This window comes from Heliangelus exortis, chromosome 5 (assembly GCF_036169615.1).
Source record: "Heliangelus exortis chromosome 5, bHelExo1.hap1, whole genome shotgun sequence".
In the NCBI taxonomy this organism is placed as follows: Eukaryota; Metazoa; Chordata; class Aves; order Apodiformes; family Trochilidae; genus Heliangelus; species Heliangelus exortis.
Genome location: NC_092426.1, coordinates 24,404,125 through 24,426,550, shown reverse-complemented (window position 1 = coordinate 24,426,550; position 22,426 = coordinate 24,404,125). Strand labels below are relative to the sequence as shown.

Sequence of the window (22,426 nt, the reverse complement as noted above, 5' to 3'; positions counted from 1 at the left end):
GCCCAGCCCAGCCCTGCCCACGTTGCCCTGAGGTTGAAATGCAGAAGTCAAGGCTCTCTCGTCTGGAAGCAGATTTCCTTGTAGCCCTTTTCCCCTCACGCCCCTGCTGCCTCCTCGGTGGACATCAGAGAGCCTCGGGGGCTAGCGCAGCCGGGAGCGCAGGAGGCTGGGAGCCTGTCTCAGGGCGTAGGTCTCCGTTTGGGATTTAGGGCAGCCCCAGAGGTGTCCTGCTCAGAAGAATGGGTAAGTGGCTGGGAGCTGCAGCAGGGTTCAAGTGCTGTCAAGAGAGGGGGAGCACCCGTGCGTCGTCATGTGCCGCCGCTGCGGCTCCCTTATTGACTTTGCTCGTGTTCCTACAAGTTGTAAGAACACGTTAAGGGTCAGGAGCAGGGAAGAGAGAAACCTGGTGACTGCTTAGTTTATTATTAATGTTATTAGGCGAGTGCGAGGCAGGATTCCAGCCGAGTGGATGGCTGGAGCCTGTGGCACGTTGTATATTATTCCTGACACCGCTCTTAGCAGTTAACATTTTAGCACGTTTGTTTTACAGCCTGGTGTAATTGTGCTGTTAAGCGAGAGGCGCTAACAACACCAGAAACGGTCTTTAAAAAGTTAGTCGCGACTCAGAAGCACCGCGTTGCCCTCGCCTCTCCCAACATCTAAAAGAATTTCAACTACTTTCCTTCCTTCCCCTCCCCCAGCGTTTTCGAAAAAAATGTTTTTCTTCTCTTTTTATTTCATTCGCGTTCCTTTTTCCTGTGGCAATAAAGCTGACTTGTCTGTTGAGGCGATCTCGTTTTTCATCTGTGGAATGCACATTTTTGTAATATGGTCGATGCATAACCCGGAGAGTTCCGACATTTGTTGCCAGGGGTTTTCTTTCGTTCTCTTTCTGTTCCTCTCTCTTTCTTTCTTTTATTTCCTCTATATTTTCTCCTTCACGTTTTCTTTTCCCTGCTTCCCCCCCATCCCTTTTCTTCCACTTTTAGAGACATCCATTTCTAAAATAAGTGTGCGAGGAATGAAATGACCAGGTGGTCCCCGAGCCGTGACATATGCCTTGTGATAAGGAGCAGTTCAGACACCCCTTCTGAGCCATTTCCTTTGACCGACTGGTGTTTTTGTGTGTTTGCTTGTAGAACCTGCCTTCGGAGAAGTGAACCAGCTCGGGGGGGTGTTTGTCAACGGGAGACCCCTGCCCAATGCCATCAGGCTGAGGATTGTGGAACTGGCGCAACTGGGTATCAGGCCGTGTGACATTAGCCGGCAGCTCCGCGTTTCTCACGGTTGTGTCAGTAAAATTCTGGCTCGCTACAACGAAACCGGCTCCATCCTACCGGGGGCTATCGGAGGCAGCAAGCCTCGGGTCACCACCCCCACGGTGGTAAAACATATCCGGACCTACAAACAAAGAGATCCGGGCATCTTCGCCTGGGAGATCCGGGATCGCCTGCTGGCCGATGGTGTGTGTGACAAGTACAACGTGCCGTCGGTAAGCTCCATCAGCCGTATCCTCCGGAACAAAATCGGGAACCTGTCTCAGCAGAGTCACTACGAGTCCTATAAGCAGCACCAGCCGCCCCCACAGCCTGCTCTGCCCTACAACCACATCTACTCCTACCCCAGTCCCATCGCTGCTGCAGGAGCCAAGGTGCCCACCCCTCCCGGGGTGCCAGCGATCCCCAGCACCATGGCCATGCCCAGGACGTGGCCGTCCTCCCACTCGGTGACGGACATCCTGGGGATCCGGTCCATCACAGACCAAGGTGAGGAGGGGGGAGACCCGGGGACGCAGCTGCAGCCAGGCAGTGCCAGAGCTTTTCGGTTCCCTGCTCCTGGGCTCATTCTTAGAGGCTCGAGAGGAGGTTTCGTTGTTTCCTTCGGGAAACCCCTCGCGTCTCCCTAGCCTGAGCTGGGCAATGAGTTTACCGGAGGATGTGCCTCGGGAACCGGGCAGATCGGAGGTCCGGAGCGGGCTGCAGGCGGCACACCAAACCTTACACCGGCCGTCACCGCTGCCGTTGTGACCTGAGAAAGGGCGACCTTGGCCGTCGGGAACGGTCCAGGCTGCGGATGCCCAGAGCCCGGGCCCGGTCATCGTCTTGGGCCCGGTCCCGATCGGTGCTCGCTGAGCCCTCCCGTCACAGGCGCCGCCTTGGCGTTACTGAGAAATCTATTTTCTCTAGTTTTCGCAATCAGGCCAAATTTGCTCCGGCAGGAAGTTCAAATGTCACCTAATTGCTTTCATTCTGATGCTGTATTTTCCTCCGAAGCGGTGGTCCAGGAAAACCAACCCCCCAAGATTTGCTTCTTTTTATCCCCTCCACCTTCTCTCTGTTTCTCCGCCTGGAAACTGCGTCGCGTCTCCCAGCCGCTTAGTACGCTTTGCCGCAAAGAAAGGGACATTTTTTCCATTTCTGTCTCTGCCAGTGAACTAGCAGTGAATGTGGTTAAAACAACAGTCTAAAATAACCTTCGCCTACAGCGAGCTCTGTGTCCCACTCTTCCCTCCCAATTAGCGGAGGGTGTGTGTGTGCGGGGGGGAGGGCTGTGATTTTTGTTTTCATTGCGCTTTTACGGGCAACAATCCGGTTCCAGCAGCACTTCAAATAGTGCTTTAGGCATAGCAGAATAATTTTTATTTTCTTAAAAAGGTAGTATTTTTTTTCCAAGCAATACGCACACACGTTTTATTGGCATTCATACAAACACAAAACCGTTTTCTTCTTCTTTGCCCTCAGACCACACTGGCACTAACAAACAAATAAATATGTTCCTGAGTCGACTTAACAAATACACGTCTGACAATTTCTGCTCTGTGCTGGGAGAGGTAGTGTTGGCAAGGAATATTGAGAAGAATGAATACATTACAATCGCATGAGAAATGGAGTTCTTTTTGTGTGGGTCGTTGTGGTGGTTTTTTTTTTTGGTTTTGTTTTTTTGTTTGTTTTTTTTTTTTTTTTGTGTGTGTGTGTGTGGTTTTTTTTAATTTTTTTTTTAAAGCGAGTTCCTCTTTTATTAACACCACATTGGCAGGCAGGCCGGCCTCTGAGGGTACTGGCGGGTGCCTCGGTATCTGCCCCGTCCCCCTCAGACCTCGAAGCAGCACACATCTTTCTGCAGTGTAAAATCTCCCCCCTCCCCTTCCCAGCAGAGAGCCGGGACTGCTGAGCGGCCGATGCCGCAGATGGGGGCTGCTCGCCCTTGATTTATAGGATAAACTGACCTTGCTGACACAGAAAGGAAGCCCCTATTCATGGGAAAGTGTGAGATCAGCAGAAAAGGGCGCTCACCGAGAGAGCTCAATTTCTTAAGACAACTTCAGATTTGTGCCTTTCCCCAGCCTCGGCGAGGGGCCGACCGAAGTGGTGTGGCGGGAAAGCCCGCTCCCGTGGCGGCTCCGACGAGCCTGTAGCCCCGTAGGCTCCGACGCGAGAGTGGGGCTCCGGGGAGCCGTGTCACCCCCTCAGCCCCTCGGGTTCCCTGGCAGGACAGCCTGCAAAACGGCGCTGTATTCCCGTGCGCGGCTGATGCGCGTCTAAATAACAGGATTTATATGACTTATATATTTCACAATCCCCTTTTTCTTACATTCTTCCGTTTAAATTTTTTTTGTTGTTAGGTTTTTTTTTGTTTAATTTTTAATGTTATTTATTTATTTTTGTGTTTCATTTGTTGTGGGGTTTTCTTCTTGTTGTTTGTTTGATTTTGTTTGTTTGTTTATTTTTCGTCCCGACTTTGAAACTTGGTTCATCTGCAGCCCTTTCAGGGTTATTTCTACCAAGGGGTATCATTTGTCCTTGGCCTCGCGTGCACACACACAGGAGGCAATTCCCGTAAATTCCCCTTAGGATATCCTGGGGGACAAGTGTCGCGGGGAAGCTCTGTCCCGCCAGTGCATGGACGCAGGGAGGAACGCGACTCAGCCAGCCGCGGGCTCGGCCGGCGATCGCTGCCATCAGTTGCTCGTAGGGACCCGATTCCCTTCTTACCCCAGGTCACCCCCTCCGAGGGCTGCCGGGGGAGGCTCAGCGAGATGTATCGGGTGAGGGACAGGCTCTGCCCCACAAACTGCATCCCTTGGGGAGTGAGAGCCGTCTCCAGCCCAGAGCAAAATGTTTAGCATCCCGGCCCCTGCTTCTAAACCACCCCTTTCTCTCCGTGTTTCCCAGCAGTGAGCGACACTTCGCCTTACCCCAGCCCCAAGGTGGAGGAATGGAGCAGCCTGGGCCGAAACACCTTTCCCACCGCGGCCCAGCACTCCATGAACGGGCTGGAGAAGAGCTCCCTGGAGCAGGAGGCCAAGTACAGCCAGGTAAAGAGAGAAGGGGCGGGAGGGCGGTGATGCGTAGAGCCCTGAGGTCGGCCTCGGGCTTTTGGCCCTTGCCCGGGGTTGCCGCTTCCCGTTTGGAGCCGGTGCTGGCCTTCTCTCGGTTTTGGTTTGCAAACGAGTCCGCCAAGACGGGCAACGTCGGGAAAGAGCCCGGCTCTCTCCTCTCTCCGCTCCCTCCCCCGGCACAGCCGCCGCAGCCCCCCGCCCTAGCCCAGCCCGTCCCGCTCGAGAGGCTCCTGGCGGGCGGAGGGCTGCCGAGACCCCCAGTCAGCGCCCTCATTCCGTCCGCCTCGGTCTCCCGGAGCTGCCCCCGCCGCTGCGGCACAGCCCGCCAAGCAGACATCCGAGAATCGCCGCGCTCCGGCCCCGCCGGCTACTCGCCTGCCAACCGGACCCCGCCGCGCCGCCCACCGGGGCTCTGACCCGGCCCGGCCCCGAGCCCCCGCTCCGGTCCGCCCCAGGCAGGGCCGTGTCAGGGGGCAAGTTCCGCCGCCGCCCTTAGCGCCGCGTTGTACCCTGTCCGCAGCGTGCTCTGTAGGCAGGGGAATAATTTGAAAATGAGGTGTAATTGCTTCCTATATTAAGCATTTCTAAATGCTTAAGTAGACGTCGAATTTCCTACGTTTTAATTACAGCACAATATAACTGTTACTTGATAAATCTCCGTCTAAATCTTTGTACTTGCTAATCAAATCATCTAATGCCAGGAGAAAAACTGTAAGAGGCTCAACTGGGAAAGTACCGGGCTTGAAAACTTTTTGTGGTGTAGCAGAGGTTGCTGAGATACACTGGCTTCCTGGCCCTTCGTTTGTTACACTTACAACGAAGCAGAGGGAAAGCCGCCATCTCTGTTAGGCGTATTCCCATTCAAGACAGAGCTTTGGGACATATTTTTTTAGTTCCGTGTCTGATTTTGGATTCCATGTCAAGGAGACTTGTAGCTCGTATTTGGTGCTGAGAGTAGCCGAATCAGAGCCTTTCAAACTGAAGATGTGGAGCGCAAACTGCAGGAATGCTTGGAAAGAGGGGAATGAGGCAGAGTGCGAAATATCACAGGGCCCAGAAAGTGAACAACCACTTCACTCCATATAGTACCTTGCAAACAATACACTGCCTTTAACGCTATTCGATTTGTTTTGTTTTACTTTTTCCTATTATCCCATTAGTATTCTCTTCATTACGTATTACAAATGACGTGCAGTATTGTATAGCCATGACTCTATGGTTAAAGATAGAATTAGACTTAGATTTAGTACTCATTGTTCCACAATTTTCTTTTAAAATGAAACAAAAAAAATATTAGCAGTCTTACTAACAATGATTGAAATAGCTTGTCATAATTCTGTTAAGAACAGCTGGTACTGTGGCTGCATTGTCTTAGGTTCCAGGCCTGGCCCTCTGCATGCAATTCTGCTGAAATATTCAGAGGATCTGGCTTCTAGGTTATAAACCATTGCCTTTGTTGGAATTTCGTTTACCTCAACAGATGTGTCCAAGGAACAATGTTATGTACATCAGGTTATTTTCAATGCTGGTGTTGGAAATTATCTTCAATCTTTATTTCACCCTTTCAGTATTTATGCTTTCATCTTCATAATATATTACTGTTCTACTGTCAGTTCCGGTCTTGCTTCAAAGTTTTGTTCAACCTGAAAGATCACTTGACAAATGTAATTTAAAGATTTTTGCTATTTAACAGTGGAGCAAATTGCTATTAATAAAATGGAATTCATATATCAAAATACATTGTCCAGAGTTTAAAAGATAAGAAAGCCTAAAAAGCATTTATACAAAGGGTCATTTTCAGAACCCTGCTAATTAAAAGAAGACACAGAGGAGATTGCCTCCCCGGGTCCTTCCCCGTAAATAATATGAGTAGTAGAATTTGGCTTTATAAAGTTCTAACATATATACCAATCTATTAATGTAGTATTCAGGCTTGCTTACCAGATATTTGAGTCACCTGTACATTAATTGCTTTGTCTGTCACAAGTTAACTACTTGCTAATGTATTCAGAGAAAATTAATGTAAAATAAGAGTATAAAAATAGGAATTTTTTCAGTTTCAGCAACATTCTATTTGCCAAAAGACTTGTTCCAGCCAGGTGCAAAGTGAAATTTATGAACTGAATTCTTGCTTCATGTTGCACTAACTTATTCTCTGTCCACTCGCTGAAGCTCAGTCAGTCTGATGTGATGGTCTGTGAGAGTGAAGTCTCTTAGATCTTTACATAGTTTCTTGCAACATGTACTGCTTTGGGTGTAAATAGATGAGCAGGAGACAGAAGAGAACATTTGTATGGATCCAGCACAGGCGTATGTGGAATGGTGGAAAACAGAGAAGCCACGGTCATAACTTATGTGCCAGAAGCACTGAAGTGAAATAGGCTCTATCTTTGGACTTCAGGGTAAATGCTAGTTTCCTCATCTCCTTTGGGCAAAGCTCGTTACAAAAGCTGGGTCTTAAGAAGACAGACAGCAGATTTCCCCCTCAGAAGAAAAGTGACTATTCTGTAATATTCTAGTTTTATATCTGTATTACCAGAGTAGAGAAGCAGGGAATCAAGTGTGTGTGTTCCACTTAGGCTTTCCAATTAGACAACAGGAGTGGAGAGAGTGTGCTCTGATGTAAATTATCAAAGGATTTTGTCTGAGCAATAGGGAATTCTGCTGTTTCTAACAAATATTGACTATATATTTTGAGCATCAGCAACAGGTTCAGCTCTACACAGTCGGCAAATAGCTATATTGGTACTAGGTGAGTGAAGGACTTCTTCCCCCAGCCTTAGGCATGGATTATAGTATTTTAGTTCTCAAGAAATCCCCTGGAAACACTGTCTGCATGAGAAAGGCTAGAAAAATTAAGCCCTAAGAACAAGATGTTCTGTTCTTTTAACTTAAATTTATTTGATCCCTCTTAAATTTATTTGATCCCTCTTTTTAAATGACACATTTGTTTTAGCACATGGGATCCTGTAGGCTTTTTTCAGGTGAAGCTGTTTATTGACCTCCCAGACTTGTCAGCTGGCAGCCAAGGCTGGTCTCTTTGATGGGTTCAAATGGCTCTATTTCACCCCTTGCCCTACACATCAGTGGGAATTTAGCCTGGGAAAAAAGTCCCCGAAATAGGCAGGAAGGCTTGAAATTTTTGCCTCAGCAATACGCAGTCACACTTGTTTAACATGAAACTGAACCTCTGGATGCAGAGCATTTTTCACTTTAAGTATTATGAATTTCCTGGTGTCTCTGGGGCCTTTTTTTCTGATGCTGTTTGGCATTTGGGTTCAGGGAGTTGAAAGCCCTGCCTGGCAGACTGTAATCCTGTACCAAACGTTCCCCAGGAAATCACAGAGATGCTTTGCCAAGTTTCTGTTCATATTTTAATTACTTAATGTCCCAAGTTGCCATTTATACGTAAGCAATTGCATTATATTTACCTGGTGCATCATATTCACAAATTTGTCATACAGCTTTGCAAACAGAGTGACTTGTGAATCAGAGAAATTGAAAAGGAAAACAATTTTTTCTCAGAGCTTGACAGTTTTGAGTCATACACATTTCATAAAGAGCTTAGTTATATTGCAGTATTTATATGGAGAGGTACACTCAGTGTAGTGTTGAGGGAAAGACTTCTACAGATAATGACATTATTAATACAAAGGGTGAGTTTTCCAAACATTTTATGTATTATATTGGCAGATGCATTAGTGAAAAAAAGACCTGAAATCACTGAAATACAAACCTATTTGCATCTTGCATTTGCAATCAAAGCATTTAGTAAATATGTATAATATTTAAAGCATACTTTTCAGATATCTGATGCGTGTGATTTTCTGGACTAACGACATGGATGTGCAAACTAAAAAACTGTGGTCTGTTTTTACACATGTATAAAAATGCAGGTCTGTTGTATGTCTGTAAAATTTGTTGAGAGGCAAAAAGCTTTGGAAATATTTTTTTTCAAAATTATTTGTTGTGAGCATTGCAGGAAGCAGATGTGCAGATTGCCAAAGGGAGCTGATGCTCATTAACAGGGAGAAAGCTTGTAACCGGGGTGACTAAAACCAAGTGGTTATTGCAAGCTTGTTCCTGGAAAGGGTATGCTGTCTGGAGGCCTGATCCCAAACCTCCTGGAGTTGCTGAAACCACTTCTCCTAATTCAGAGAGGCTTGTATACATGCTTTGAGTGAAGTCTTTCTCTGACTTACTGGGCTGACCCCAAAGTAGAAACTTGTGTCTCAGAAGAACTTCAGCAGCTGTTAGTGGCTTGAGCTTTTGGCTTTGCTGGGCTAGTACTCCCAGTCCTCTGGCTGCATTCTGTTTAGGGGTCGTGAGCTGCATGTGCTGTAAGCACATGAAGCGAAGCCTCAATTTTAGGGCAAGTGACTGCAAATAATTGTGGGTGCAATTCTGGACAATTATTTGCACAGAAAACATAGGCAATGTAAATATTTAGTTCCTGATCTTTGTAAATGAACAATGAAATAATATCCATTGGTGAAAGCATCTGTAATTGTTTTTACCTGCAGTGCTTAGAACCTACAGCATATGGTAACTTCTTTTGGGAGTGAGATAAAAATGTGACTTTAAATGTTATGGCCAATTACATCACCCTCCTACACAGATTATTGATTGAAAAAATTAATTAGCAGATTACTTATTCGGCATCTTATATTCTAATTCAGGAGTCAGGCAGTGGATTCCTGCTATGGGTCAACACAAAATCCAAGCGATGAAGATCCGGACCTCCCCCGCCTCACTCATACGCAGGGGTGGGAGAAGGTGTTGAGGTGCTTGTTTACTTTCTTGCTGTAGCATGTAGAAGAACTATTAGCAGAGTTCCTACCTCGTACAGGGGTTCAGACCTTGTCTTGGACACTGTGTCGTTCTGTGTCACTCTCATTAGGATCTCCAGACCAGTGCCTGTTACTAAAATACTGTCACTAAGACGGCTTGCTTGAGGTCTTGGCATCCATGTCATTGCATGTTGTGGGTGAGGGGCATGAGTTGATCCCACTACATGCACCTGATTCCTTCTCAGGTGATCTGGATGGCACCCCATTCGAACCCCATTTGTGAGACCTGCCTCTTACTGGCCACCTGCTTCCACGGCCAAAACACAGTGCCCTGCCCACCAACCCACATGGCTTCAGGGCACTCCACCCGGATGAAACTAATAAAGAAAGTCAGAGAGGTGAGTGAATGGTATAATGACACTCAAACTGCACTCTGAGCACCCTCTGCACAAAGGGCCCCAACCCACCTGGAGCTCTGCCATGACAAACAGAACCAGGGACTGACAAGCAAGTGGTGGGAGATAACTATCACAGCCAAGGAGCAGAGTGCCAGGGGCAGGGGGATTAGACAGGACTTGGTCTATTCCATCTTCTGGTGCTTGCAGTACAGTGGGAAGAAAATGATGACTGGATGGTGTGTGGTAATTGCTATGGCCAAATATCAGCTCTTAGGAATTGCTTATATACCTAGTCAGAGTGGCCATGGGCATTCAGTAACTGATAGGCTGTGATTTCACCCTCATTTGCTTCCCAGCTTCCCAGCAATTTTCTCTGCAGCACCAGAGATTTGTTAGGCAAAGGGGATGGCTGTTTTGGCTCTCCCTGAAGAGGACAAAGTGGGAACATTACCAGGTTGACCTCATATTTGCCTAGCTCCCAGCCACCAAAAATACCTTTTTTGTCCATGTCTCCTCTCAGCCTCAGTTTCATTCAAGCAGCACCATGCTGTTCCATGTATTATACTAAGAAGGCATTTTTCATAGAATTTTTTGTTAGTATATTATAGTTTTAACCATCAACATTGAAGGAACAAATGTTTATTCCTTCCAGTGTATTTGCTTATTTAACACTCATGTATGCCCTGCCCGACTCCAAATTTTGCCAAAATATTGAGGGGGAGTTGTTGTGCAAATCCATTCCAAAACTATGGGAGTCTGTTGTTAGTTCCTAGCCAGGGTATTTTGCTTAGATGGCATGATTTTTTTTTTTTCTGAGCTTTTCTTTTGTCCTTGTAAGCAGAACTTATCTAAGGGAGACTCAACTTTTGTCTTTGTCATTAAAATCAAGCTTTGTGCTCACAGAAAAGAGAATTTACTTTTATTCCAGTGCAAGGGAGTGTGTTTGCGAGGTTTGTTAAATAATTGAATATATCCCAATATCCAGCACATTCAGTGGACAGGCAGGACCTTCCATTTATATCATCCTTCCTAAACTGGAGTATGGGTGGAAAGCAACCGTTCAGTGCACATAGAGACCTTGTGCAATAATCTACGTTTGACAGACATTTTAGTAGAGATATCAGTGTGTGATTGCTGTGTTGTATGTTGTAGATCTCACTTCACAGTGAAAACCACCTAAACCCATCCCTCTTCTGAAGAAGCATTGGAACCCCTTGCTCCCCCTTTTACCTTGGCGTGCATTTGGGTTTTACAACAACCTCCACTGGCCTTGTCTCCATCCTGCCTTTTTCTCCTACCTCTCTTTTCCGCTGTTGTTTTTGCAGTGGATTCCTCAGTCTCTGAGAAAGGGTTGTGGTCTTTCACTCCCCCCCCCCCCCTTTTTTTTTTCCCCTCTTTTGTTTCTGCTGTAGTTTGTTTTGGGAAAGACATGAAATGCCCCTGGCTCCTTTAGGAAAGAAGCAGTAATAGTGTGTAAATGCCAGTTACTGTTTACAAAGCTGTTTTTTTATTTCCCTGAAGAGACTGAGATTTAAAATTTGATAAGAGAATATAATTAAGAGTGATCTTGATGCATGTCACAGCTATACTTAAAACACTCATCTGATATCTGATTTCTGTGTTATTCAGTGCAGCTGGGATGCCTATAAGTAAAGGAAACAAGTTAATAAAAAAGCACATTAAACACATGGAATGGGATCTGCTCATTATTAAGGGAATGAACCTTATTTTAGAAGGAAGTAGTGTGATTTTCTCATGCAGTACATTGTAACGAATTGAACTTAGTTACTCAATCCTATGCAGTGTCTCTTACAAAGATATCGTTTTCTACACAGGTACTTCTCCTGTTACTAATTTTGTTTGGAATTTTGAAGAACTCAAGCATGCAAATAACTCAGTTTTAATTGTGACTTTAACTAGAATACAAGCATTGCTTCGTACGACTTACAGCGCAAGAGAAATACTGTAATTCCCTATTCTTGAAAGGTCTCTTTCAATTTTTCAAAGCCCAGTCTTTTGGGAATCAGCCCAGCTCTGCTGAGCAACAGACTGACTGTAAACCCCTTGACCATGTGTTATTTTAAAAGCTCCTCAATTCCAATGTATTGCTGCTGTTCAGTCTTTCTTGAAAATAAAGGCGTATGTTTCAAAGTAACATTCTACCTACAGAATGTTTCCCCTTTTGCTCAAGATTTCCTGGATGTCAAATTTATTTAACTACAACGTCCTAATTTTTCGGAGTCATCTGCTTGCAGTTAAATTAATAGAGAACCAAAGGGGAAATATGTTCAGTAAAATAAGTTCACTCACCTAAGAATATGGATATATAGTTTAACATGAAAAGATATTGCAAGAAATTTTTCCAGCATTAGAAAAAGACAGCAACCCCTAATTTGCCGAGTCAGCTATGACTAGTTTATTCACATACAGCTTTGAAACTTTATTAAATTTTCCTCAAAAAGGTTTTTAATAAAAAGTATTATTGTAAACTGGAGAAGTTTACTCAGTGCTCACTTTTGTAATCCTTCTTTAGGTAACTTATTTGCACGTATTTGCACAGGCATATTTATTTTAGTGGGACACTGATCTGAATAGCTGTTTGTAGGATCATGTAATTTTCCCCATTGATGCTGTAGCACTCAATAGCAGCTTCAGAATATAACTCTAATTTACTAAAGTACAAGTTCTGCCAAAATGTTATTTAAAGTTATTAATTTTAAAACCTTAAAAGAAACATAGGTGTGTTACTTACACCTCTAGGTAATGACATTTTCCTAAATGAGATTTCCATTACAGGCCTGCTGATGATGTTTTACTTGGAAAATTTGTTTACATGTCCCTTGGGATCCCATATATTGGTTTGATATATAAATCATATTTAACCTCCAATTAAAAAGGGAAATTTAGCATGTTTGCTTCCTTTATGTTTGTAGTTTGTGTTTGATTGCTCCTAGTCTTGTTTCCATAACCTTTTTGACTGATTATGTGCATATCATTAAGAACATGAGATGTCTTATGGTTTTTTTAAAGTAATTTGCTCTTCTGATTGAAGGACTAGATATTCTAGACTAGCTCTGCTTCCTGCTAAGCTTTTTCCTTGCTGTGAAAAAAATTGCTTCTCCAGTAGCTGTGTTTTCAGGATTTTTACAAAAGATTCAGCTTTTTCAACAACTCTTTTAAGTTTTTAATTTTGAAAAATGAGCAGCAAGAGGGTGTCTCTCTGTGGAGCTATGGTAGCATCCCAGAAGCCAAAGCTACTGCCAGCCCTCTGCTTTGCTGTGGAGCTGCTGCTTCTGGTGAGGTGATTGTGATACTTGTGCACATTTGTTTCGTGAGCTCTTGGGAAAAGGCTCAGTGCTCGAGGATCAAGGCAAAGTGCTGAGCTTGCTGATCCGAGGACAGGAAGGATTTGTTGCATCCAAATCAGTTTTAGAATTGAGAAATGTAAATGAAACAGCAACTTTGATCACCAGAGGTGTGTTTCCCAATTCTTGACACAAGCTGAACTTCTGCTGATTCCAGCAGGGGAGATTGGGCTGAGTCACTGTCCAAGCTCATTAGGGCTGGTGAATTATGTAACTTGGAAGCCTATTGTGTTCCTCCAGACACATATTTTTTAATTGACATTTAGAATACTTCTACAAAACATCAGTTCCTAGTCTATGCAGTATATTATACATTTAATTACAGTAACAATTACATTACAATGCGTGAGAGATTAAATAATTGGAAACAATAACTTTAAAATAAGAAGAATAATTTATATTCTTTTGAACACTTTAAACTATAAAACTAAGGTGGCATCCACCTGTGGCATAAAATCCGCTTTCATTTGTATTTGTGTAAACCCAAAATGAGATAGTTCGCATTATTGCTATTAGCAATAAGTAAAATAAATGCAGGTCCGTGGTCTTGCATGCTGTGACTCTGGGTCATTTTCCAAAACAGTTAGAAGCCCCGTGGGAAGGGATCACAGGGGAAAAAAATCTAAATTTGATACTGAGAGAACACGTATCTATCAAACAAAAGACAGAGAAGGAAACTACAGATGAAAAGAAGCAAAATAATATAAATTAACTAAAATATAGACTATGGCTTTCTTCTACAGTGTCCGAAAGTGGAATCTAGCTTGAGTGTTTCATTGATATTAACATGATGAAAGCAGAAAAGGAAGAGAAGTCAGGTAGTTTGTAAGACATGGACTGATTGGGAAGTTTGTCCAGAAATCTTGTGCCTTGTCTCTCCTCACCTTGCAGAAGAGAGAAAGCTGAAGATGTATGATACATTATACCAGCATAACCTTCATAACAGATATCAAGATGTGTATGAGGGTTGCCTCTGGTTTGGAGGGAAACTGTTCTGACTTTTAGGAGTCTGAACAGTTAATGGAAGTCACTTGTTCCAAAGAAAAATCCATAGAAGCTTGGTTCTAGACTTGCTTCTTATCCACCCACCCCCTCTGCATCCCAAATCACAAACAGACTAAAACCAACAATGACAACAAAGACAAAGTTGTCTCTAGTTAGTGTTGTACCCAAAGTGTCTAGGACTAGAAATTCCCTCCATTAGAACTGCTGAGCCAGCTCCTTGATCAGTGGAAACATTTGTTTCAACAGCATGATTTTATGTGACCTAAAACAAGACTTTGAGTCCACCTTGGCTTCGAAATTTGCCTGGATCTTCTTTTCACTGGCACAGGTGCAAACCAGCAGTACATTCAGCAGAAATTCACCAGATTCAACTTGTGATTGTTTTGCAGGTATCTTTGTGAGAATGGGTTTACCTGAGTTTGTTAATTGATGGGAGGTCATGTGCTCTGGGTTTTGAACATAGCTCTAAGATTTGGAAATGCTCATTCCATGAGTTATCTCAAAACACAGAAGCAGCAACTGAGAGCAAATGTTTCTCTCCAGTCTTTATAGAAGCTGGATAGTACGTGCTTTTAAACAGGAACCCTTATCACTTAAAAAGCAGAGGTTCTTGTACAGTTAGTACTACGTGTTTGTTTGTTTGCTTAAAAAATTAGATTTCCTTGGAAAAGCAATGGTTTAAATTAAGAAAAAAAATATTTATAAAATTTAAAAACTAGGTTCAAGAGGCTCTGAACATAAAACAAGTTCTAAGTGTTTCAAAAGTCCATAAACACCATGGGGTTCTTGCTCTCCTAATTATGAATGTTTGGATTTAGTGTTCATTTCCTCTGATTGAAATACTGCAGGATGAATTATTCATCCAGTATATATAGGGTCATGGAACTTAATCCCCTCCATTTATTTTAAGTGAATGCCATGTTTGTAAAAAGTGCCAGATTGACAGACAAGATTCAACCTCTCTGATAACCTACACTTTGTATCTAAAGCTGCTTAAATGTAGAAACTCTCATGGTTAAAATTATTATGTCAGGTCCTTCGTGATGAAAGTCAGAGATGAGAATCTTTTTGAGTAGCATAGTTTTAAATCACATAATATGAGGTTTTCTTTATCCGTGTAGCTTTAAATTTGGACCAGAAGAGGCCCTGGCTGCTTTGCAGGAATGGGTTGAACTTCCCCTGAAGCAGAGCTGTGCTCCGTGCTAGGCCAGCCCATACCCATCCCAGTGGTGCCTGCTTGGCTGAAGGCACTTACTGACATCCACATCATCATGGCTTTGAGTGGTAAAACTTTGTAGCACTGGAACTAAGATAAGAATGATTCATTAATTCACTGAGGCAGTGACAACAGCTTCCAGCATTGGTGGCCTCCGACATGTCACAACTGCCTCCATGTCCTGCCCTCAGTAGTCAGGTCAAGATCTTTCTCACATTCAAAAGAAACACTATAAAAACAGCAGTTACCTCAGTAATGTAAGTTAAGGGGGGTGAGTAAAAGGGTTGTTCTGTCTGTTATAAATCAGGGTAGATATTTTTAAATTAAGTTTTTACAAAAACTAGTGAATCTCCAGTGAAATCTCATCTGTTTTATCCATAACAACCCAAGCAGCACCTTCAGTGTAATTCAGTAACAAACTATGGCTTCACCAATAATTATAGTTCAGAGACTTACACTTAAATTTGTGTCATAAGAACATATTAAGAAGGGTCACACAGTGGTAAAGGAGGAACATATATATCTATATGTGTATATACATATATAAGTAGAGGCGCATATATATGATTGGATTAAACATTCATCATCAATGCTTCAGTTAATGCAAACTGTTCAGGTACTCAGATTTGCCTCAAATAATTCAAAATGATCAGTTTTTGGTTGCTGAGAAACCCCTGGCAGTCTTGTCTACAGGAACTTCAAGAAGCCAGGGCACGGGTTCAAGAATCATGGGACCAGCAAAGAGGTGGTTTGTTGGCATACTGCCTGGCACAGATCTGACCTGTATCCCCTAGAACAAGTCCTGTGTGGACACGGACACCCTGGCAGGAGAGGTGAGAAGAGGGGTTGGGTATTGCATGGCATTGCTCACACTCAGGACCATAGCATTGGCCCTGGTTTGTTTTAATTATATGTACAGACACAGCTATCAGCTCCAGGGATTTTTTTTGCTCTCACTCAGCATTTGGACATAGAAGGAAATAATTTTTTGAGGACCAAAAATTGTTTGCCTCACAAATAACACAACCCATGTTCTGCTGGCCTGTTAAGGTAGGGTTGGGATAGGCACAAAGTGATTGCATCAAGCAGTATTTTGCCTTGGCATAATGCAGCACTACAGACAGCTTTGAAGGATATGTCTGCAGTATTATTCTTCCTCAGATGAAATGTTGTTACAGCATCTGCCTTGCACCATGGCAGTCTGTACAGCATACAGGAAGCATTTTCTCTTCTTTGTGGCAAACGATGACTCTGGCTTTTCCCAGAGCCACACATAGTAGAGGGGTGCAATGATAACACAGAAGGCTGGAGGGACATGTGCCTCCTCTGCATCCTAGGAGGAATCCTCTCAAAATCACAGCCAAAGTTTCCTGGGTCGTGACCACTCACAGTGAGGAATCCTATTTAAAACAGGGCTTCCAGGCACAGCCTTGAGATCACTGTTTGGTATCAGAATGCTTGGGAGTGGGCAAATCTGGAGGACCAGGTTGGCCTTGCAGAGTCAAAAAAAAAAAAAAAAAAAAAAAAAATTCTTCAAGAGGATGGAGGTTTCTGCTGTCTCAATGACCATGAAAATCTTCGAGGACTTGCCCCAGATCTTTTCTCCTAGCAGCCCTTTGGGGTTTATGTAGCTCTTCTCTCTGCAGGATCCATTTGGGTTGTGGCTCTCAATGTCCCAGTGTTGCAAAATTACTCTAATGGCTCTACTGCCTCTGTGAAAAGCTTTTTATTGCTGTCTGCTAGAGAAAAAAACAGAAGTGTTCTTTTCTTGTTTCACATTCTTCTGAAAAGTACTTTACACACTGGAAGAGGCAGGGAGCTTGGAGAACAGCACATTTTTAGTGCCTGTCAGACTTTTAGTTTCCAGTAAATTCAATGAAATAATTTTCCACGTGATTTAAGAAGTGTACTAATTTACAGTGCAATTATTTGAAAGTTTGTATTAATTAGCATTGTTGCAAAGCTGAGGCTAAAGTGTAATTCTAACACACAGTAGGAGACGTGTAATTGGAATTGAAGGTCAGGCCACATATTTGGATTTTCAAAAGCATAAGGCAAGTTCAGCTTCAACAAAGTGTTTATGGATTTGGAATGACAATTATGTTGCTGCTGCAGCTGTATGTTTTGTACTAATTAATATACCTATTGCAGGCTTGTAGCTAGGATCCCATCACTGCCTCCTGCTGTTTTAGGTTGCTATACATGTTTATATTGACTCCAGCAGGATTACTGCTTGGTTTCCCAAGTGGCAATGAGAGGATAGTCCAGCCAGTGGAACTGTGAATTACATTGGTAGGAAACTCATGAGCCTGAAATCAGGCCAGTGCCCTTTATGGGGCCCTTCATGCAAGTACTGGAAATTTAGGCAGGTGTAATCCAGACAGGAACAGAAGAAATGAAATGTTAACATCATGTGAAGTTTTAGCTGAAACAAAATGTCTGTTTAATTTCTTAACTCTGCACTATCCAGGTTAGGTCCAGTTCTACCAGGTGATTAAAAATGTCAGATATTACCTGGACTGCTGAATTGATACCTATTCTTTCATACTCAGACAGGAAGCATCTGGGGAAAAAATACTACCCCAGATCCTAAAACATAAACACTACACAAACTGAAACTTAGGGAAGAGAAATTATCTTGGTTTGTACCTGTTCTGCTGAGGAAGCTTTTACAGGGTGTGAAATAAACCACCAAACACTTTTTATTTAAATAAGGAGTCATTCATTGTGAAATCCTATCGTGGCATACTGAAGGACTCTCCCTTCCCTATTTAAATAGAAACACTTCTCTCCAGCCTATGGAAGGACCTAGGAAAATAGCTTGCAGGAAAGGACCCAGCCCTGCAATTGTTTTGTGCACAGAAACCCTATTGAAACCAGGAGAAGCTGTGAGCAAAGAACATTTTCAAGGTTATATTCCAAGTACCTAGAAAATAGATTTTTAAAAGACATCATCAATAATACTACTATTACTATAGTTCTGACTCATGCTCTGAGCAAACAATTACCAAAGACTTTAAGTTGTTCCCACCCCCCATGCTGCTTGTTACCTCTTCACTCCAGGGAGTGTTGTGTCAGGAGCTGTGCCTGCACCTGCCTGCTGCAGCTCGGGGCTGAGTCCACCCTCCCTTCTTTGGGGATGAGGGAGGCTGTGGCCACAGCAAGCTCAGCTTAAACTGCCACAGAACTACCTGCCAGGGACTGGCCAAGAGTGGCCAAAACTCCACTGGAAATTTGGGAAAGATGGGTTACAGCTCACCTGCTCCAAGCCATGTGATTCATTGCTAAGAGCTGAATGCTCTTAGTGAAAGAAATGGGCCAAACTCATCACACGTCTCCAGATGTAACCATGGGCTTGAGGAGTCCCTGAACAACAGCTTGTGGAAAGGCGAGTGAGTGCACAGAGGGGTCAGATGGCTTCTGCCCTGCTCTCCATGTGTGCTCCCTAAACATCTTCTGTTGGTTGCTGCCTAGGGCAGACTCCTAGGAGAAGTGTGCAGAGCTGATACAAGGTAGCTGGTCTTAAAAGCAAAGGGGGCCACTGCACCCCTGAAATCTGAGGGGCATGGTTATGGGTGGCTTTCAGGGTGTCTTCACTTGTCCTGTACAAAGCCCAAGCAGCACCTGAGGGCAGCTTCTTTTATCCCAGATCTGCTGTGTCTTACTCTCTCAGAAACAATTTTCCCTTCTCTTTCAGGCACCAAATGGCCTCCCAGCTGTCAGCAGTTTCGTGTCAGCACCAGCCATGCCTCCCTACGCCACACCAGCCCAAGTCTCACCCTACATGACGTACAGTGCCGCCCCCTCCAGCTACATGGCCGGCCACGGCTGGCAGCACGCTGGGGGCACCCCGCTGTCCCCTCACAGCTGTGACATCCCTGCCACGCTGGCGTTCAAGGGCATGCAGACAGCCAGGGAGGGTAGCCACTCAGTCACAGCCTCTGCTCTCTGATGCAGGAGCTGGTCCAGGACCAGCATGAGTTGTCCTCTCAGCCTGGCTCACAGACTGCTCCCTTCCTGCCGGCGATACCTGGCATTTCTCCTCTGACTTGTCTCCTGCAAGGCTTCTGGGATTGAAAGAGCTGAAGACACCATCAGAAACTGAGAAGTGCCGTGTTGCGCTCTTAAAGATCTTCCATCCCTCAAAGGGCTCGTGGAGCCTTGTCCTACTCTCTCCTGGTCAGACCATACGTATTTATTCTTAATCATCACAAACTTTCTAAATGTGCAATTGTTATTAAAATTTGTGTAAAAATCAATAAAAAAAAAAATCACCACAGAAAATTCTGCTATGCCTCAAATCAGCAAAGGCGGCTAAATGGGAGGTGTATGCTGACTGGCTAGAGAACAACACTTTCATCAACAAGGTTATACAACCCACTGCTATTGAGAGGCCACTTTTGATTGTTTTGTTGGGTTTTGGTAATCAAATATAGAACCAAGGCAATAGGAGGCTCTCAAATTCTTCTGGGCATATTGCCATTGTCAGGCAGTAGCAGCACCTTTGTGTTTTGATCCGTTTGTAAATATAAGCTTTTGACAGCATTTGTTTTCACCTTCCAGTACATTTATTTCTATTTTCTTTTTTTTTTTTTTTTTTTTTTTTTTTTTTTTTTTTTGAGTTAAAAGGTGACTTTCTAGCTTTTTCCTATGTCTTTGTGTGGTGGGGTGATAGGTTCATCTGATGAGGCTTAGGTAAGGTTTTTTTTTCAACTATTTTTATGCCTACAGTAGAGGCTTCAACATCACACAAAATAGTTATCTCTTTAGCAGAAGATTCAAAAGCAGAAATCTAGCCAAGTAACTCTTCCCAGCTATACCCAGTCTCCCAGATTTATGAAACACAACATTTATATCAAGTGTACAAACAGAAATGGGAGGAAAATAGGAAAATATTTGAACAAAGCTGAAAACTGTAGAGGAAAATGCCACGAATGTGCAACCTGTGGAGAGATGCTTCCAAAGTTGTGTCAGTCAACAAATTCACTGAGAAGCAGAATTGTACCATTGCTGTCAGCTCACTTGTCTCCAGCGTTTTCAGCCCCAAGATTGTGTTGTAATGTTTTTAAGAGGAAGTTGTCTTTAATTTCTACTTCAGTGAATGTAAAATATGGCTCTTGGTAAAGTTTACATTGCTGTTCTGAAGCATATTTTTCCCTTTTAAGTATACTGGTGGTGGTGCTACAAACACAGATATTATTTAATATTTACAAATTCCCTTTCTGCATTTCTGTATCCAGTGGCAAATATTCTGTGCCAGTTATTTTGCTTTAAACTTTAATCCCAAGAGAAATAATGTTCTGATCTTTGAAAATTTACCTGTCTTCCTTGGGCAATAATAAAGTTCTGACTGTTATTCCAGAATGCTTTCCACATGCTGTAGGTATGTTAAGAACATGAACGTGGAAAAAAAAAAAAAAAAAAAAGCCTGGTGTGACATTTTGATATCCTTCATAGAATATTAATATATTGTGTATTTTTAGAAATGTTGTGCAATAAATTACACTGCATACCATATTAAACATTGATTAGGTGAGAAAATCAAGTATAGTTGCCTCTTAAAATAAAGTTTTCTCTTTGTGGATTTCCAATTTTCATCACCAAGACAGATGTGTGTAAATTTTCATAATAATCTAAGTAACCAGTACATTTTATGTACAGCAGATCCACTGAAACATAGATAGACTCATCTCGATGCTGCCACCTTTGCTATTTGCATTTAAAAATAGTTACCAGAACTGTATTTCTATGAATAACACAGGTATTGTATCGTGGCCCTAAGGAAAGAAAGATCTGATCTCAGATGTGATCCCGAATCCTTAAGCCTCAAAGACATTCGACAGCTGTTTAGCTTTAATGAGATGCTGAAGGCCTTGTTATTCATTAGAACATTTTTTAAAGAATGCTTCTTTGAAACCACTAAAAGTAGCATGCTCACAAGTGCATTTCCATGCTGGTAGTGACATGGCAGATGTTATTCTACATTTATGCAATTGTAGCTGAGATAAGACTAGCCTTAACACCATGAAAAATAAGTTGGTTTAAGTTTAGACAAGCTCTGCACTAATAATAAAATAGAGGGGGAAAAAAAATACAAGAAAAAGATTATGAGTCAATAAATGATTAGGTTGGCAACAGAATTTTAGCTTTCATCCCAGCTGTTTTACTGGGTTAGAGAATTATTGTCTACCTGTTGTTACCCATACAGCACAAACAAGATACACCAAAGGAAGAACAAGACAAACAAACAAACAACAACAACAAAAAAAAAAACAAAACCAGAAAAAAAGGAAGAGAAGCCTTCTGTAGAACAGCTTTTTGAGCTCCAAGAATTCACAAATCTTTAACAAAGTATGCCGCTATTTATAGTTTTCAAAACTTTTCTGAGCAAATGGAGGTAATTTCTGTAATAAAAATAATATTTTCTGATATTTCCGTGAGGCATTAATGTGCTTTGAGGGATACTTAGACAGACAGATCCTCAACTTTTATCAGTTTGCATTATTTTATCTTCAGCTTAACTGGGATAATTTACAAAGCAAGGACAAGACATGATGCTAACTATTTCTCACATTGAATCCTGAACAATTTTTGTTTTAGTTTTATTTAGGTATATCTCTGCTCATCTGTCTGCTGTATATAATACCTTGCCCTAAGTCCAGTCAGTGGGGTTGTCTGTGGAAAGTGTAGCTCAGAGTGAGCAAAGTACCTGACCTTGGCCCTTGGTAAACTGGCAGTGATGGATTTTCTTTGGTGTGAACTTTCATAAATATTATTTAATTTTTTAAGTGTAAGCCTATGATGAAGAATACCCTTTTGTCAAAACATTTTTTCCATGCTTGTACTCATAGGTAAACCAAAAAGCACAATATGTTAATTTATTAGACACACAATTTTAAGCCACTTCACAACAAACAAAGGAGAAAAAGGGAATTAAAAATAAATAAAGAAGAAACAAAGTTTATTTTATTATCAGCTGTTGTGTCAGGTACAGGGGTATAAATCCACTGAGCTGAATGAATTAGTTTGGGAAACATGCAGTGTATGTGATTGCAAATTTTCAGGTTTTAATCCAAAAAGCCTACACTTCATCCCCAGAGTGTCAAATGCTTTCAAAGAAATCAATGAAGCTTAATATTCTCTCCTATGGCAGCCCCACTGTGCATGGTCCCAGTACAGACAACCTCCAGCATAAACGGATTCAGATCCCACATTACAACACGAGTGATGGGGGATTGGAGTGGCATGTTTGTGGGTTTGTTTTCTACAGCAATGCTGTGTTTTCTGCTTTCTAATGGTTCTCTTTTTATCAA

At 42.8% G+C, this 22,426-nt stretch overlaps 1 protein-coding gene across 5 annotated transcripts; it reads left to right on the top strand.

Annotated features, from left to right (window-relative positions):
- On the top strand, window positions 1-21,391 carry PAX9 (paired box 9). 5 transcript variants are annotated; one of them, XM_071746100.1, is made up of 5 exons: window positions 1-243; window positions 1,140-1,766; window positions 4,173-4,315; window positions 9,375-9,527; window positions 18,811-21,391. In XM_071746100.1, the coding sequence occupies exons 1-5, from the start codon at window positions 240-242 to the stop codon at window positions 19,063-19,065; spliced, it is 1,182 nt and encodes a 393-aa protein (XP_071602201.1). In that variant the 5' UTR covers window positions 1-239; the 3' UTR covers window positions 19,066-21,391. The 5 variants fall into 5 exon arrangements, with proteins under 5 accessions (XP_071602201.1, XP_071602206.1, XP_071602202.1 ...); XM_071746105.1 differs by lacking the exon at window positions 18,811-21,391 and adding an exon at window positions 11,363-11,682; XM_071746101.1 differs by having other exon boundaries at window positions 2-243; window positions 4,176-4,315.
- Window positions 21,392-22,426: the final 1,035 nt, after the last annotated feature.